Source organism: Pseudoliparis swirei, chromosome 24 (assembly GCF_029220125.1).
Source record: "Pseudoliparis swirei isolate HS2019 ecotype Mariana Trench chromosome 24, NWPU_hadal_v1, whole genome shotgun sequence".
Lineage (NCBI taxonomy): Eukaryota > Metazoa > Chordata > Actinopteri > Perciformes > Liparidae > Pseudoliparis > Pseudoliparis swirei.
Window position 1 is genome coordinate 27,597,284 of NC_079411.1, and position 18,606 is coordinate 27,615,889.

The following is an 18,606-nucleotide window of genomic DNA, read 5'->3' on the forward strand; positions in this document are numbered from 1 at the left end:
CACTAAAACTAAGAAAAGAGATCACATCACTCCTGCACTAGCTGCTCTGCACTGGCTCCCAGTAAAATCAAGAATCACTTTTAAAATTCTTCTCTTAACCTACAAAGCCTTGATTGGTGATGCTCCATCATATCTTAAGGAGCTTGTAGTACCATATTGCCCCACTAGAGAGCTACGCTCACTAAATGCGGGACTACTTGTAGTTCCTAGAGTCTTAAAAAGTAGAATGGGAGCCAGAGCCTTTAGTTATCAAGCTCCTCTTTTATGGAACCAGCTTCCAATTTCAGTCCGGGAGGCAGACACAGTCACCTCGTTTAAGAGTAGACTGAAGACCTTCCTCTTTGACAGAGCTTATAGTTAGGGCTGAATCAGGTTTGCCCTGGTCCAGCCCCTTGATATGCTGCTATAGGCTTATAGCTGCCGGGGACGTTAGGATGCACTGAGTACCTATCTCCTCTTTTTCTCTCCTTAAGGATGAATTTTCATCTCTCAATCACACGTTACTAACTCTGCTTTCTCCCGGAAGTCCTTTTGACTTTACGTCTCATGGGGTCATCGGACCCTATGAGACGGCATAGATCCTATCTGCCTGATGGATCGTCTGGGTCGTGGAATTCCTGCTCATGACTACGCCACTGTCCTGTTGAGACTCCGCCCACTCCTCCTCCCCACCGCCATCTGCCTGATGGATCGTGGAGGTCTCCATCGTGGAATATGCCTACTATGAACTATTCATACACTCTGTCATATTCATTGAATGTATTTTAACTCTAAATCTGTCCTTCTGTACACATGACATCTATTGCATCTGTCCATCCTGGAGAGGGATCCTCCTCTGTTGCTCTCCTCCAGGTTTCTTCCCTTTTTTTCCCCCTGAAGGGTTATTTGGGAGTTTTTCCTGGTCCGATGTGAGGTTTTGGGGCAGGGATGTCTATGTGTACAGATTGTAAAGCACTCCGAGACAAATTTGTAATTTGTGAAATTGGGCTATACAAATAAACTGAATTGAATTGAATTGAATTGGTGAACATCTCGGAAAAACCGGCCCGACTCACAGCATGTTGTTTAAATCACGTTTTAAAACAGACTTCTACAGACCGGCCTTTATGTGATGTGGATTTTACGAAATTCTTTTACGAAATTCTTTTACGAAATTCTATTACGAAATTCTTATACGAAATTATTTCATGTGTTGCGGAATTTACTAAAAGATTTTAGAAAATTCTTTTACGAAGTTCTTTTCGGAAATTCTTTCATGAAATTCTTTTCCAAAATTCTCTTACGAATTTTTTTCCCGAAATTGTTATATGAAATTATTTCATGTGTTCTTGAAATTCTTTTTTCGATGTTCTTTCAGGAAATTCATTTAGGAAATTCTTTTAGGGAATTCTTTTAGGACATTTTTTCATGAAATTCTTTTTTCGAAATTCTTGTACGAAATTATGATATGAAATTATGTCATGTGTTGCGGAATGTACTAAAAGATTTTACAAAATAATTTTACGATGTTCTTTTCCGAAATTCTTTTTCAAAATTCTTGTACGAAATTCTTTTGTGAAATTTTGTTAGGAAATAATTTTATGTGATGCGAATTTACAAAAAGATTTTACAAAATTCTTTTATGAAGTTTTTTCAGGAAATTCTTTTTGGACATTTGTTTTACTAAATTATTTTATGTGATGCGGATTTTACTAAAAGATTTGACGAAATTATTTTACGAAATACTTTTACGAAATTATTTTATAAACCATATGGTAAATGTAATATACAACTGGTAGCGCTATAAAGAGCAGAGGATTGAGAAGAAGCGGAAGATGAGAGAGGAAAATAAATATGGGATTATTAGAGATGTCACATATGGACAGTAAATAGTGTCAAAAGACAAAATATAGATTGTGTTGTTCTTTAAAGGCAGGAAAAAAGACATACATTAGCATGATTAAAAGAACACCACACGTTTAAAAAGACATAAATAAATGTTCTCCTTGGTTCCGATTGGACAAGCATCTATGTGATGGAGAGAAACCAAAAAGAAGAGGTTGGATGGATGCTGACGGATGAAATAAAGTGAGTGATGAATGCAGATACAGGGGGAGGGATAGGAGGCGGAGCTACAACCATAGAAGATACACGCCTCAGATTATTATCAACCAGTGTCAGAGGCTCTGGAGACCGTGAAAGAGGAAAGAGTGGACAAGAGTGTGAGGAGAGGAGAGAAGATGACGGACGCACAGAGCAGATCCTCCCTGGACGTGTCGGAGGGGAAGTTGATGAAGAAGGTCAGTAAAGTCACAATATGGTCGCGGTGTTGCCATGGTGCTCTTAAAAACTCAACGTGGTATACTGTCGTGTTCCGGCTGGCATGGGACACACGATTTACTTTATTTGTTTCTACGAATATTTTCCTTTTTTTTTTTTTTTTTGAGGAATATAATTTTTTAGCAATTCTATTTGTGTAAGAACTTAAAACTTCTCACCACTTAAATTGTTTTTCCTGAACTGGTAAATTTTCTGTATGATGCAAGTTCTCCTGCAGCAGGTGTGGGAGTGTGTGTGTGTGTGTGTGTTGTGTGTGTGTGTGTGTGTGTGTGTGTGTGTGTGTGTGTGTGTGTGTGTGTGTGTGTGTGTGTGTGTGTGTGTGTGTGTGTGTGCTGTAAATCCAACTGCAGCCTCTTTGTATAACACAATACTTTCTAGGAATTTAATCTCAAAGTGTGCATTTATATAGATAAATATATGCAAAGAGTTAAATCTATATATATATATTTATATATATAGATTTATAATATATATATATATATTAAATGTATTGGATAAGAACAGGAGAATCCTAAAGATATATATATGTATGTATATATATATATATTTACTTGATACGAGTTAATTCATAATATCTACTCGTGAGACGATTTTTCTCTTTATATATTTTTCTTCTTTTTAACCCTTGTGTTGCCTTCGGGTCAATTTGACCCGATTCAATGTTTCACCCTCCTGTCGCCTTCGGGTCAATATGACCCGATTCAATGTTTAACCCTCCTGTTACCTTTATATTTACTAACATATTTTACCCTTGAGGTCAATATGACCCCAGCTATTAAAATCTCCAGAAAATTATTAGAATTAATATTGTTTTCCAAGTTTAAGTGTGAGGTACTTTATGTTTGTTTGTTGATTCCCGAAAGAACACCGACAATAAACATTGAATCGGGTCAAATTGACACGAAGGCGACAGGAGGGTTAAATATTGAATCGGGTCAAAATGACCCGAAGGCAACACAAGGGTTAAACTTTTTATTTATTGATTTTTTTCACTTTCACTGAAAAAAACATTGTAAATTACAAAAAGACAAAAATAGGGGGGGGGGGAATAAAATAAATAAAAAATATAGAAGAGAAATGAGGAAAACAAAAGAGGGGAGATGTTTTTTTAAAGGATTATATATATATATATATATATATATATATATATATATATAGAAGACAAAAAGAGGATAAAAAAGAAGAGGAAAAATATATTTAAAAAGAGAAGAATATATATATACACACAAAAAAAGGAGAAAAAAAGAAGAGAGAAAATAAATCAAAAAGGAGGAGAGGAAAATAAAATATATATATACATATAAATATAGAAGAGAAAAAGAAGAGAAAAAAATAGGAGAAAAATAAATGAAAAATATACATATTAAATTAAGAGCGGGTCATCAATCGCTCTTTGCTCATCTTTTCCTTGCACACGGTCCATTTCCCCCGGCGTTGTTCGTCGTTGAGTGAATCTTTCCAACTTTTCTCCATCCTCCGCCGTTCTCCAGGGCTCCATCAAGAAGAAGATCGACTCGTTGAGGCGATGGAGCTCGGCGAGCATGAAGAGGCATCCCAAGCCCACGGCCAAGGGCCTGAGCCTGTCCTCCCCCGTGGGAGACCCCGGCGCCGTCTGGCTGCAGGAGGGAGACCGGAGGAAGCTGGGGCCCATCGTGGACTCGGTCTTCGGACAGGTCAGGACCCTGAGGGGGTCTCGTGTGGCGTCGTGGGCGTGGATGTCATGTGTGATCTCAGAAACTCGGAATGAATGAAACTCCAGAGTCTCTGAAGAGGAGAGAGAGTTTAGAGAGGAAGTGAGAACATGCTGCCCAACAAAAGCTCTGGTACTTCATTTATAGGTTCTCCCTCTGGAAGAATTGAAGAATTGAAGAATTATTTAAGGACATGGTTCTCTAAAGAACCCTTTTTGAAAGGTTCTTTGTGGAACCAGAAATGGTGCCTTAAAGAACCATTCGTTGAAGGTTCTTTGAGACACCATTATAGGTTCTTTGCAGAACTCTTTAAGGACATGGTTCTTTAAAGAACCCTGGTTTTAAAGGTTCTTTGTGGTGCCAGAAATGGTGCCTTAAAGAACCATTCGTTGAAGGTTCTTTGAGACACCATTATAGGTTCTTTGCAGAACTCTTTAAGGACATGGTTCTCTAAAGAACCCTGGTTTGAAAGGTTCTTTGTGGTACCAGAAATGGTGCCTTAAAGAACCATTCGTTGAAGGTTCTTTGAGACACCTTTATAGGTTCTTTGCAGAACTCTTTAAGGACATGGTTCTCTAAAGAACCCTTTTTGAAAGGTTCTTTGTGGAACCAGAAATGGTGACTTAAAGAACCATTTTTTAAGGTTCTTTAAGACACTTTTAGAGGTTATTTGAAGAACTCTTTAAGGACATGGTTCTCTAAAGAACCCTGGTTTGAAAGGTTCTTTGTGGAACCCGAAATGGTGAATTAAAGAACCATGTTTTAAAGGTTCTTTAAAGACACTTTTAGATGTTATTTGAAGAACTACTTGAGGAAATGGTTCTCTAAAGAACCCTGGTTTGAAAGGTTCTCTGTAGAACCAGAAATGGTGCCTTATAGAACCATTCGTTGAGGGTTCTTTGAGGCACCTTTATAGGTTCTTTGAAGAACTATTTAAGGAAATGGTTCTCTAAAGAATGCTGGTTTGAAAGGTTCTTTGTGGAACCAAAAATGGTGCCGTAAAGAACCATGTGTTACGGTTCTTTGAGACACCTTCCGACGACTGGACCCGGCCAGTGGTCTGAAGGATCGACCTGCAGCTCTCCTTCCAGAGACGCAGCGCGTTGATCCGTGTGGGGTCAGCGCGCGGTCGAGGTCGCGCGGCGTTGTTCGATGTGCACGGACGCTCCGGGTGAAGACCGAGCGAGGGGATGAGCACTTCCTACGCCTGACGTCGAACAGGCTCGGCTTACCGCGCCGACACGGCTTCACCATTCGATTCCTAAGCGCTGGGATCATGGTGAACACCACCGTGGGGGTCACGCTGGGAAAAGACCCGGATGCCGTCTGAGGCGGAGACTTGTTAACAGCCACAATCTGATGTCGTCTGCACAGCTCAGAGTATCTGCACACGTGTGTGTGTGTGTGTGTGTGTGTGTGTGTGTGTGTGTGTGTGTGTGTGTGTGTGTGTGTGTGTGTGTGTGTGTGTGTGTGTGTGTGTGTGTGTGTGTGTGTGTGTGTGTGTGTGTGTGTGTGTGTAGGCCTCATTTCAACTGATCTTAGTGTATCACACATCCCATGTACTGTAGCAATACCAGATCATGAGGATTGATCGGTGTAATAGTACTATGGCCGGGGTCCTGGGTACAGATTTTAAGTTTATCTTATGGTTCCTACAACCGTTACTCTGGTATTAATGAAACTGAATTAACTGTCGGTGCCTCCAGTAGAATAAGTAATCAAATAAAAAGTCGGTGCCTCTTATTTAGTCCCTTTTATCTGGTGTTGTAATGGTATCCAACCCATTTTTATTAAACAGTTCTATAACTTTGACAGATGCAAAGATACATTAACTGCCTTGAAACGCAATTTGATATTTATTTACAATCATGACAAAAAAGAAAATGAGTTGCAGATCCCTAAACAATAACAGAACCCAAACTGTGTATAAATCCCTCTTGCTGCACCTTAAGTCCTAAACTTAGGCTCTACAACCATCAGACAAGCAGCTTTAACATGTGAACATTAATATATATATATATATATATATATGTACATATATATTATATTTATATATATACAGTATATATATATGTATATATATTTTGTTTATTTTTTATTTATTTATTCATATATTTATATATATAAATATAAAATTATATATTTCATTCATATATATATTAACAAATTATATATATATGTATATATATTTGTTTATTTATTATTTATTAATTTATATATTTATATATATAAAATTATATATATTGTATTTATATATATATTAACAAATTATATATATATTTTTTTATTATTTTTTTATTATTATATATAAATATATATATTAGTACTGTGAAAAATAACGCGTTAATGCATTATGATTAAATTACAGGATTAATTAGTTATTTTTTTATAACGCATGAATGAGCTTCCAATCCGTCTGTTGTTGGTCGTCTCTCCAGCAGCATGTCATTCTGTCTCTACGTGTCGCGTTAACACGACTCCGATCTCCGTCTCGCGCGCCGCAGAGCTCGGATGCCGGCGTGTGCGCACACATCGGGACGAAAAAAAGTCACTTGCACTCCCCCCCCCCCCCTTTAATCTTTATGTTCTCACAAAAATATACCGATAATATCGGTAATATGTGATTAATCATGATTAATCCACAGAAACCTGTGATTAACCTGATTAAAATTTGTAATCGTTTCACAGCCCTAATATATATATATATATATATATAATCAGGGCAATAAATAAATAAATGTGTGTGTTTTTGTGTCAACATGCAAAAAAAACATGGCACTGTATCTCAGCTGATATCGTGACGTTGGAGTTTGTCCATCACGCTGTCTGTGGGTGTTATGCCCCCTCCCTTGTCTGTCAGGCATCTAGTGTACTTACTGTTGTCGAGGCATGAATTACAAATTCTGTTTGTTAGTTTTTTTGCTCAAAAGCTCTGTATTCATTGATTTAGGTGCTTCTGTATTATTATTTCAAGACCAACAAATTATATTTTGCTTTTAACTTTCCACGTGTATCTGCTTTAAATGCACGCGCCTACTTCTTTACTTATTTTTATGTTTCCCTTTGTTATTTGTGAGGGAAAAAAGACTCCGATTAAATTAATCAGAAGCTTTTCCATGCATGGCTGTAAATAATGGAGAAACAATGCAGGAAAAAAAGAGGGGAAAAAGCACCGAGGCTTCCATTCCTAATCTGGTGGCTGCCCAGCTGGATCAGTGTGGGCTAAGGCTCGTACTATTATATAACCCAGACAGTGTGGATCCAAATCCTTTTTGTTTCAAATCATCTCATCAATCACTGTCCACTCTATTTAATAGATGTTCAGTGTATTTATTTGTTGTATTTCACCCAGAATAAGAGAGGTCACACTGCAGCTGGAGAGGCACATCTGTGAAGCTGCTTGAGAGTCAGCTGATTGCGCAACATCTCACTCCTCACTGCTCAATGCTGACATATACTGTATATACATACGCACATTGTCCTGTACCTCCAGTGCAGGGGTGGCCAACCCGCGGCTCGCGAGCAGCATGCGGCTCTTTGCCTGGTGTCATGCGGCTCTTACGTTCATATCTAAGTTTGTGTTTTTTTGTATGTGCGTGTTCGCTTCGCTTGAGTTCAATACGGTATTTTTCGTCAAACGCGCATGCGTGAGATGAAAAAAACGCAAAGTTTCCCAGTAGGGCACGGGTCTCAAACTCGTGGGCCAAACGCAAAAAGACCACATCCGAATGTCGAGCGGGCCGTTCTACGGTGGGTTACGCGAATGAAAGTGTCCGAAAATCAAACACTGCACTTACGCCATGAACGCCGCATTATGGGCAGCTGGATGTCCCGCACTATGGCTAAAGTAGTTTACGGTGACGCTTTCTCCAGCCGCCCTCAATTCAGCGGACACGGTGTAAGAGCAGCGTTGCGGGAGAACCGCATCCGAATGTCGAACACTCTTCGGCTAAAGTGGTTTATTGGTGGGCGTTTGATTACTCCAGCCCCCCATAATGCGGCATTCATGGCGCAAGTGCACCGTTCGATTTTCGGACACCTGTTCTGATTGACACCATGTGAAGGAATTGCTTCGAGTGGCAACAACGGAATTAAGCCAGATTTGAAGAGGATTGTTCAAGGCAAGGAATCCCATAAGTCCCACTAAGCAACATGCATAGTAAAAGAGAAACGCCATTGTAAATTATTCTATTTTTGTTTGTGGACTTGGTTGAACTGAGATAATGTGTGTTTGTGTGTGTGTGTGTGTGTGAGACAGTGTACACAATGTTCATTGTTGAACATGACAGACCTGTTGTCTTAGTACTGTAGGAGTCCATTTCTGTCATTATCATGTTGGTGTGTGACATTTACAACAAATCTGGCTGATCAGAGGTGTGTGTGTGCGCGCGCACACATATGTGTATGATGTGGCTCTTTGCGGTGACACAGTAAAAAATGTGGCTCTTAGTCTCTGACTGGTTGGCCACCCCTGCTCCAGTGGATAGTGGATTTTCCCAATAGCAGGGCAGGGTGCTACTCCCTGGTGGTGGTGGTGGGGCAGACAGCCGAGCACCAGGTCGCTGTGACAGTAAACTGAGCTGTGCTGCCCCCGGTTGGTGAAACATCGGAAGTGTACAGTATCAGAAAAGTGGCTCATGGATAAATGTCTGAATCCTGCAAAAGATGAAATACAAGTAATTAGTGTGTGAAGGACATATCCCCAGTTGAGTTGATAGTAAATGGTAAATGCACCGGTACTTGCATATATATATTACCAGTCCTTTAATTTAAATGAAATACATTCATTCCATTTATATTAAAATATACATATATAATACATATATTCAATTTAAATACATATATATATATATATATATTTATTTATGTATACACATTCCATTCATTTAAATGTAATACATTTATTTAAAAAATGTATTTATATATATATATATTAGGGCTGTGAAACGATTAACATTTTTAATCAGGTTAATCACAGGTTTCTGTGGATTAATCATGATTAATCACATCTATACATTTACAGGGCTCTCAAGACAGGCAAGAGCTCCGAGAAGAGTTGTTGACGGGGGAGGGGGGGGGGGGGGGCGGCTAGCTATAGCTAATGGTCCCCGCCTTAAATTTGAGGCATATCTCAAAGTACACAGGTGTGTTCTCTCTCTTGTTTGTTTCCATGTTGCTGAACAGAATCGGAAGTACATTGATCTGTTTAAAAAAACCTAATTCCCTCTAATCTAAAATGCCGGGGGATTAAATAGGCAGCCAACTCTCCATCCATAACTCTATTATCCCCCCCCCCCCCCCCCCACACACACACAGACACACCTTCTGCCAGACTCATCGTTTTGAGACCACAAGCACGATGTTTGGGAGAGAGGGCGGTGGGTGGGATGGATTAAGTTAAATTGGTCCAAATTCAAGGGATCACCCATGATCGAGAGGGACCGACAGATACATGGGTGGGGGGGTGGGAAGTATGAGAGGCAGAGAGAGAGACAGACAGAGAGAGAGAGAGAGAGACAGAGAGAGAGAGAGAGAGAGAGAGAGAGAGAGAGAGAGAGAGAGAGAGAGAGAACATGTCATGAAATCAGAGCCAATATCTGTGCATCAGGAGGTTGTTTCAGCCCCTGATGTGACACCCGGCTCTCTCCAACCCCCACCCGTCCCTCTGCAGCACCCTTTTTGCTGCTATTCCATATTATCACACACACACACACACACACACGTCTCTCAAAGCTCATCATGACGGCCTCCAGCAACCCCGAGGAGTTTAGGATCTCATGCAAAAACAGCACACGCCTACGACACCTCGCCTCTCACTTGACTTGTTTTCTGACCTTGGATTCTTAGCAGGAGCACTCACTCGGATCCTTTTTCACTTTTTTTAGAGGAAGAAAATCTGCCGACGTTGCCCCCGTGGAATGCTCTGGATTAAATATGGATTTTCGACCTTTATGAGAGAAAGAGGAAGAGGAAGGGGAGAAGTCTTGGGGCGACAGGAGGAGGAGGGGTAGAGGGCGGGGAGATGGGGAACATAAACAAGGCTTCTAAAAAGAACAGGAAAAGGAAGAAGGTAAGATTTATTTAAATCCTAAAATCGATTCATCAAAGACTTTGAAATAATAGATATATAAAAGATAATGCTTAAAATGTACATCTGACAAAATCAAAGCTTATAATAAATCTATATTTTAATATAACTAATTGCATTTTAATTGCATCATAACAAATACACATGTAGGTGTGAATCTGCCAGTTTAATTGGAATATAATTGGAAGTTAATAACGTCTGAGAGGACTATTCTCATTATAATAATTGTTTGTGCACTTTTTGGAAAGCGTAAATATGGTAGAAACATTGTAGATGTAATCTTATGTTTTTAAGTTTATTTTATGACAATCTGCCTCTAAGGATGAAAAAAATAGCCTCTTAGCTAATAATAACTCACATTAACAGAAATGTGTTTTTTAATGTGCCCTGACTCCTCCTCATCAAATAAAAACAAAGAAGTTGTGATTTGATATCCGGGTCATAACTTCGTGGCGTTCCTCTCCTCCTTAAGTTGCCCGTAGAACGAAGAAGCGGCGCCGCCGGCGAGGTGGACTCGGATGATGAGGAAGAGGGGGGGAACGACTTTGACGGGCCCCTGTACGCTCTGGTGGAAAACTGCACCATGCTGCACAACTTATTGGGGCCCGCTTGTATCTTCCTCAGACAGGGCTTCTCCCAGAGCCAGCTTGTATGTATGACACACACACACACACACACAGAATTATGAAAGCCAAAATTCTCTCAGAAATCTCTTTATCCATCCATTGAACGTATAGTAGTCAGGGTTTTTCCTGCATAGAGAAAATTTGGGCGCGCGCCTAAGCCGTTTTCCCGAACGCCTAAGGGCTCGATCACACCAGACGCGCCTCTCAAAAACGCGTCGCCCGCAAAACCATTGATTACCTCTGGTACGACGCGACTTTCAGACGCGCCTTTTAAATGCCACGCGGCGCGGGTTTCTTGCGTTTTTCAGGCGCGGTTAAAAGTTGAAATATTCTCAACTTTAAGCGCGAGGCGCGGAGGAGCACCGCTCATCAACGTCACACTCGGCCAAGGCAGCCAATCGGATCAGGCAGGAGGCGGGCTTTCCTTCCTGTTTTCCCGAGGAGAACCTCATATTCTATGTTATAATAGCGGGATTTAATTCCGAAGATCTTTATAATCCTAAATCTAGACACGACTCAAACTGACTCCCGCTCGGTCGGAAGTGCAACTGAAAGCCTCGCCATCGAGACACGACTCACGGAGTAGATGGTGGTGTTCGCCGTACTCTTTCCTTTCTTTTTTTAAAATATATTGAACCCAAAATCAATGGTTGGTTCCGCACGCAGGTCCGCTCCACAGGCGCACAGCGCTGTTTTGCCCGGCACATTTTTGCCAAGGCGTTTTTGGTGCGGCTACATTTTATAGTCGCGTCTGGTGTGATCGAGCCTTAAGGCAAAAAAAAGTCTGCGATGGAAAAATAAAATAAAAAAATGTGTTCATCACGTGCATGTCAGCGAATATGTTCTCAATAGTATGTTTCAAGTAGGCTACAGCCGAACCCTCGTTCTGTTTTGATAAATAGTAATTGAGTTGATAAGCGTGTCTTCTTGTCTGATCAATACGCAACTGTGAGGTGCTGAATGGACAGAGCGACACAGACCGTGCGCACGCAGCGCGCCAACAATTTTATTTGGGAGCACCGAAGACCCATTTTGACCCAGGAAAAACCCTGGTTGTGGCCTCAGTGCAGCGTGATTTCATCACATCCCCCCCCCCCCCCACCACCACATGGTAATCTCATACTCCACCATACGAGCAACATTTACGTGCACACGAGTTTATGTGCACGTGAACTATCTTCAGGATCAACGTCGGTGAAGTGTTGCATGGTTGTTTTGATTTTAGCGGCTGTATCTCAGTGGGGTCAGGGGGTCAGGGGGTCGTCCTGCAACCCCGAGGTCGTCGGTTCGATCCCCGCTCTCCCCACTTGTTGCAAGTTGAAGTGTCCTTGAGCAAGGCACTGAACCCCCAGTTGCTTCCCGGGCGCATCACTGCAGCCCACTGCTCCTTAATGACTAAGGAGGGGTTAAATGCAGAGAACACATTGTGTTGCATGTGTACCTTTAACTCTGTGCAATGACAATTGAATCCAATCCAAATTTTTTATATTTATTTTCCTGCTTTAACTTTTTTATTTTTGTGTTTCCTTATGGCCCTTCTTGGCCAGATGCATGATTAATTTTTACTTTATTTTTAGGTTTCATTATTATTATGCATAATGTAATTTGCATAGCAATTTTCGAAGCATTCAAAGACACTTTTACATCACATAATCGAAACATCCTAGAAGCTTTACAATAAAAGAACTACAATAACAATAAAAACTAGAACGGGCACTCGGTAGAGCGCATACCTTCGCATATCACAAGATTGGGCATTGAATTATGAACATTTTGGCATTAGTTGCATGCCAATTGGATATAAATTGACCGCGCTATGGTAAAAAGAAGATGTTGACCTTTTCATGACCTTGACCATGACCTTTGACCCGATCGATCCCAAAATCTAATCAAATGGTCCCCGGATAATAACCAATCATCCCACCAAATTTCATGCGATTCAAGAAGATTTTGACCTTTTTCATGACCTTGACCTTGACCTTTGACCCAATTGATCTCAAAATCTAATCAAATGGTCCCCGGATAATAACAAATCATCCCATCAAATTTCATGCGATTCGGTTAAATACTTTTTTACTTATGCGAATAACACGCATACAAATAAATAAATAAATACACGGCGATCAAAACATTACCTTCCGCATTTTCAATGCGAAGGTAACAATAGATAAAAGCAATAAGAATTTAGAGCACACAATCATTTACTGGATTTTAGCAGATTTTACTGGATTTTACTGGATTTACTGGATGCCACAATAAGTTTTGTTCTAAAAATGTAATATTTCAGGCGTTTTTTCCAGAACTCGTGGTATTAGTATAGCTTGGAAATGAAAAAGCACGGGAACAACAAGGAACACATGTGCATATACTTTGAATTTAGCTCCGCCTCATAGTTAGCGAAACAATCTAATTGTGCGTGTGTTGTGTTCATCCCGTGCAGGTGTGTTAAAGTCCTTTAATCGAGTCCGGGCCCGAGTAGCAGCGCAGATGCAGATGAAAACAAAAAAGAAAAACCTTTTAAGCTGTTGTGATTTGTAATACAATTTACATCTGTAATCTCTCTGCCACTGTTCCACCCCCTGGCATCCTCTAATCCAGGCCGGTGTTATTCCATCCTGGCGTCACCTTTTTGTCCCACAATCTGAAGCCAATTCAAAATAAACTGTGAAGCTAAAGGTGCGACTGTATAAACTCATTTCGAAAAAAATATGGTTAGGTTCTAACTCTATTATGAAAGGGATATTTTCATCGGCTTTGTTGCATGTGCGAGACCTTTTTTTTTTCTGTGTGCATTTGTAAATTGAATTTATTTGTGAATTTTTCTGTGCCCATTTGTGAATCTTTTTGTTTTTATTTGCAATTATTGAGAGTGATCCGACCCCATATGCTAAACCAATTCAAAATAAACTGTGTGTGTGTGTGTGTGTGTGTGTGTGGCTGTAACTAAAGGTGCTCCTAAAAACATGTTTAGGTTATACGTCTATTATAAAAGTGCATCATCTTTGTTGTGCGTGTGCAAACAGACGTGTGTGCATCTCATTTCTGTGTTTTTTCATGATGCATTTTGAATTATTTCATATGAATATCAAACCAAAAGCTTCTCCACCAGAGATTGGACACAAGCTCGTGTAGCAGATTAACTACTAAAAAGGTTATTTGGGTCACTCGGATCTGAAAACCCCAAATAATCCAGCAGTAGGATGTCCTCTCGTGCGATTGAACATGGAACAAAAAAATGCTTCGGACGAGCAAAGGAAGTAGAGAAGCTGAAGCCAGCTGCATATGTGTGTGTGTGTGTGTGTGTATGTGTGTGTGTGTGTGTGTGTGTGTGAGAAACAGGAAGTGAGATTAAAAGTGTGTGTTTTTACCTGACTTTCTGTGTTTCCTGTTTCATGTCTGCACCACCGCAGGACAGAACTCTACGACCAGAGGAAATGGAAGGTAGGTACGGAGATATTAAAATACAAAATTCCTCAATCCTTCTCTCACTCCGTCGTCATCAATCACTTTTCTTTTTCCTGAACCAACTTCTTCTACCTTTCAAACCCTCAAACTTCTGTTTGACTTTTGAAAAAAGTGTGCCTGAGTGTAGAGGTCAAACGTAGAGGTCAAACGTAGAGGTCAAACGTAGAGGTCAAACGTAAAGGTCAAACGTAGAGTTCAAATGTCGCGAGTTGGCCTGCCAATTGAATGTTGGCATGTAAACCAGTAGAGATTTACTTTATTGAAATGTGTTATATCAAAGTTTAGGATTAGTATTATTTTTTACATTATTTTATTTGTTACCACATTTTGTGTATTATATTTTATTATTAGTATTTAAAGACAAAATATAATATAGATAATTTAATTTAAGCCCATATTTCTCAGGTCTGGTTCACACTTTCACACTCGGCATTAATAACATATATTATTATTTTCGGGGTTGTCAGATATTGTCAAATATTGATTAAATGACTCAGAAAATGCAATTTATAAAAGCCAACACACAGTGATATGAGGTATTTTTTTCTGAAGACATTGGAACAAGTATTTGTATGTTTTTTAACCAGGAGTGACTTTTTAACTGCAGTGGTTGTACCTATGACCTTGTATTGCATATACATATATATATATATACATATATATATATATATAGTTGTTGTATTTGTGTTTGTTGCTATATGGACTCATGAATCTGGAATAATATAAATATAATTAGAAAGAAGAGACACTCATGTAAAGTTTCTATACACACGCATTTTTACATAAGAATTACAGAGTATAGACTTTTTATACACTATTTCTTCCACGTACACTACCGTTCAAAAGTTTGGGGTCACTTAGAAATGTCTTTATTTTTCAAAGAAAAGCACTGTTTTTTCAATAAAGATAACATTAATCAAAAATACACTCTATACATTGTTAATGTGGTAAATGTCTATTCTAGGTGAAACGTCTGGTTTCTAATGAAATATCTCCATAGGTGTATAGAGGCCCATTTCCATCAACTATCACTCGAGTGTTCTAATGGTACATTGTGTTTGCTAATCGCCTTAGAAGACTAATGTCTGATTAGAAAACCCTTGTGCAATTATGTTAGCACAGCTGAAAACAGTTATGCTGGTGATATAAGCTATACAACTGGCCTTCCTTTGAGCTTGATGTTTGAAGAACAAAATTAATACTTCAAATATTCATCATTATTTCTAACCTTGTCAATGTCTTGACTATATTTTCTATTCAATTTTCAATTCATTTGATAAATAAAAGTGAGTTTTCATGGAAGACACGAAATTGTCTGGATGACCCCAAACTTTTGAACGGTAGTGTATTTACTGCTCTTCACACGTCTCCCCATGCAGAGCTGCGTGAGGCGTTCAGGGAGTTCGACAAGGACAAGGACGGCTTCATCAGCTGTAAGGACCTGGGCGAGTGCATGAGGACGATGGGATACATGCCGACGGAGATGGAGCTGATCGAACTCAGCCAGCAGATCTGTGAGTGACCATGTGATCATTAACCGTATTGATTATGGTCACCTGGGTAGGCCTACGGACGACAACAAAGACCAGTTAACAGTCTCGTGTTGTCCCCGTTTCAGGTGGCGGCAGAGTGGACTTTGAGGACTTTGTTGAGTTGATGGGTCCCAAGATGCTCGCCGAGACCGCCGACATGATCGGAGTCAAGGAGCTGAGGGATGCCTTCAAAGAGGTACGGGCAGGGTGATTTGACCACGCCCCACACCCCGCTTTCTCAAAGTCATTTGATTTTTTCCATTTTTATCCCAGTTTGACTCCGACGGCGACGGTCAGATCAGCCTCGGGGAGCTGAGGGAAGCCATGAAGAAGCTGATGGGGGAGCAGCTGAAACACCGCGAGATAGACGAGATCCTGCGAGACGTGGACCTCAACGGGGATGGAGAGGTGGACTTTGAAGGTGAGGGGTTGACACTAGGAACAAATTAAGAAATAATGTATAGGTTATTGGGTGGATGTTCAGGATACGGTAAAGAAAAAGAAGATGTTGGAAGAAAGAATACACTTAATACAGGGTTCATACACACGTTGAGTAATGGATCTCCAGGACTTTAAACCAAGTTTCCATTACCAACATTTTTGGGAAATCTCGGTGCTTACACGGAACAAATAAGCACATTTAGTATTAAACTAACAATGAGGATTCCTAAGTATACAGTATATAACCTTAAATGTCTCAAATTAATGAGAGACAATAGTTTGATTAAAAGAATAAACATGTATGTCTTTTCACTTAAGGTGCGTTCACTTGCAGCGTGGAAAATGTGCGAGTGTGAAAGAGCGTATGCCGGATTTATATTTCTAGCGTCTTTCTTTTAAAAAGCATATTAATTATTTAAAACTCAGCGTAAAATGCACACATGAATATAACAAATATTAATGACTTTTTCAAAACTTTGAGCGATTTTTTTCCCCACGACTTTTCCAGGCCTGGAAATAAACAATTTTAAAATTCCATAACTTTTCCAGGTTTTCCATGACCATATGAACCTTGTTAATGGTGACGGACGCTGATATTTTTTCACAGATCAAAACCCACCTGTTTAGAACTGCTTTTAATGTGTGATAGTGTGCTTATTGTTTTTATCTATTGTTTTTTGTTGTATGTGTAGTTATTTCTATTGTATAGCTTCTAGGATGTTTTAATTAAGTGATGCAAAGTGCTTCAAAAAGCTCTTTATACATTTAATGCATTATTATTATTATTAACAAATAATTTCTTCCCACAGAGTTTGTGCGAATGATGTCTCGCTGATTCATCACCAAACCTCAACACAACACCGTTAATGTTCTTGTTATTTCTTCTTACAAAGACGTATTGGTGTTTGTAGTTTTATTGTTTTCTGTCACTTTCATTTCTCAAGTATAAGAGAATTCCCTTTTTAATGTGTCACCCTTGTGTGAATGTATTTAACATGTGACGAGAGATTATAGAGCAAAGACTCAAGCAACGGGATAGTGTGTGTGTGTGTGTGTGTGTGTGTGTGTGTGTATAAATTGTGTCCCCACATGACACCTCCTTGTCAAGTCCTCACGTGTCACCAAGTTCAAGTCAGTGTATGTGTGTGTGCGTGTGTGTGTGTGTAAATTGTGTCCCCACGTGACACCTCCTTGTCAAGTCCTCACGGGTCACCAAGTTCAAGTCAGTGTATGTGTGTGTGTGTGTGTGTGTGTAAATTGTGTCCCCACGTGACACCTCCTTGTCAAGTCCTCACGGGTATGCGAGTTCAAGTCAGTGTGTGTGTGTGTGTGTGTGAGTGTGTGTGTGTGTTAGGGATGGGATTAACTCTAACACTAAATGTAGGCGTTGTGCGGCCCCTTTGAGATTTTTCTGAGAGTCATTGTATTTTATGTGAGCTGACCCGTTAAATAAATACAGTTTCTTACATTATTTATTATTATTTTAACTAATTAATAACTCTTAATTAAAATGAGGATTTGTTCAAAGCAACATCTTAAATTCTAACTTTAATTCAACCATTAGAAATGTGATTGTGTGACATTATTGTAGGGTAGTTAGTAAAAGTGTATATATATGTATATTCATATATATACATATATATATACATATATACATATGGATTTTTGGTGTCTGCTACACATAGATACAAATGATGTGATGTTTTCCTTGGTGGAAATAAATCGAAAGAGTCTCTTAAAGTACATGATTATTTTTTTGCAATCATATATATATAATTTATGTTTTATTTGGACAGTCTTTGTAAGGTCAGATCTTTAATAAAACAATGCATTGTAGATAGACAAAAAAGTGACTCAGATTGATAATAAACTTGTTTTTATTGACCAAATATATTTCCTGTATTATTTGCTCCCTAAAATGTAACTCAATTGCTTTTTAGTGATTACATTTCAACTTTGTTTTCCTGAAAATTCATTATTTCCTGTTTTCCGACTCTTTTTGAGGAAATATGAGTTACACTGCTGAGGTAAAGGAACCGTAGAACATTGCATCTGTCATCTCAAATCTTTGCTTGTTTCAATCAAAGTATTTTTCTTCTTCTTTTAATTTAAAATACTAACTGTAGTCCTCAGTTTTCCATCTCCGGCACTTTTTTCAGCCTTGAAAACGCACTTCCAAGATGTTTTCCTTCTTTGTCTTTGAATTTGGTCATTCTTTTACCATTCATCCACAAACTCTTTTCACATGTATCACTACCCTCATCATCCATCATCTCACACCAGCGAGCTTTATCAGCCAGATTTGACACATATCTTTTTCTATCATATTCGTCTATGCATCCGTCTTTTTCTACTGGCTCACATTAGTTGTCTAAACTTAGTTTAATTTTCAAAAATATGTTGAGTTGTTCCTCCTGTACGCTGCTAATCAAAATGACCTTCGT

At 39.3% G+C, this 18,606-nt stretch overlaps 1 protein-coding gene across 1 annotated transcript; it reads left to right on the plus strand.

The window, feature by feature from the left end:
- The first annotated feature begins 2,207 nt into the window (after nucleotides 1-2,207).
- Nucleotides 2,208-18,042, plus strand: cabp2a (calcium binding protein 2a). Its single transcript, XM_056409434.1, has 7 exons — nucleotides 2,208-2,279; nucleotides 3,810-3,992; nucleotides 14,135-14,165; nucleotides 15,569-15,703; nucleotides 15,808-15,917; nucleotides 15,995-16,142; nucleotides 16,972-18,042. The coding sequence occupies exons 1-7, from the start codon at nucleotides 2,220-2,222 to the stop codon at nucleotides 16,995-16,997; spliced, it is 693 nt and encodes a 230-aa protein (XP_056265409.1). The 5' UTR covers nucleotides 2,208-2,219; the 3' UTR covers nucleotides 16,998-18,042.
- Nucleotides 18,043-18,606: the final 564 nt, after the last annotated feature.

Bases quoted from the DNA above. Each gene is read 5' to 3' on its own strand.
- cabp2a (XM_056409434.1), top strand. From the start codon at position 2,220: ATGACGGACGCACAGAGCAGATCCTCCCTGGACGTGTCGGAGGGGAAG. The intron at 2,280-3,809 runs GTCAGTAAAGTC...GCCGTTCTCCAG, and splicing joins AGGGGAAGTTGATGAAGAAG to GGCTCCATCAAGAAGAAGAT. The intron at 15,918-15,994 runs GTACGGGCAGGG...TTTTTATCCCAG, and splicing joins TGAGGGATGCCTTCAAAGAG to TTTGACTCCGACGGCGACGG.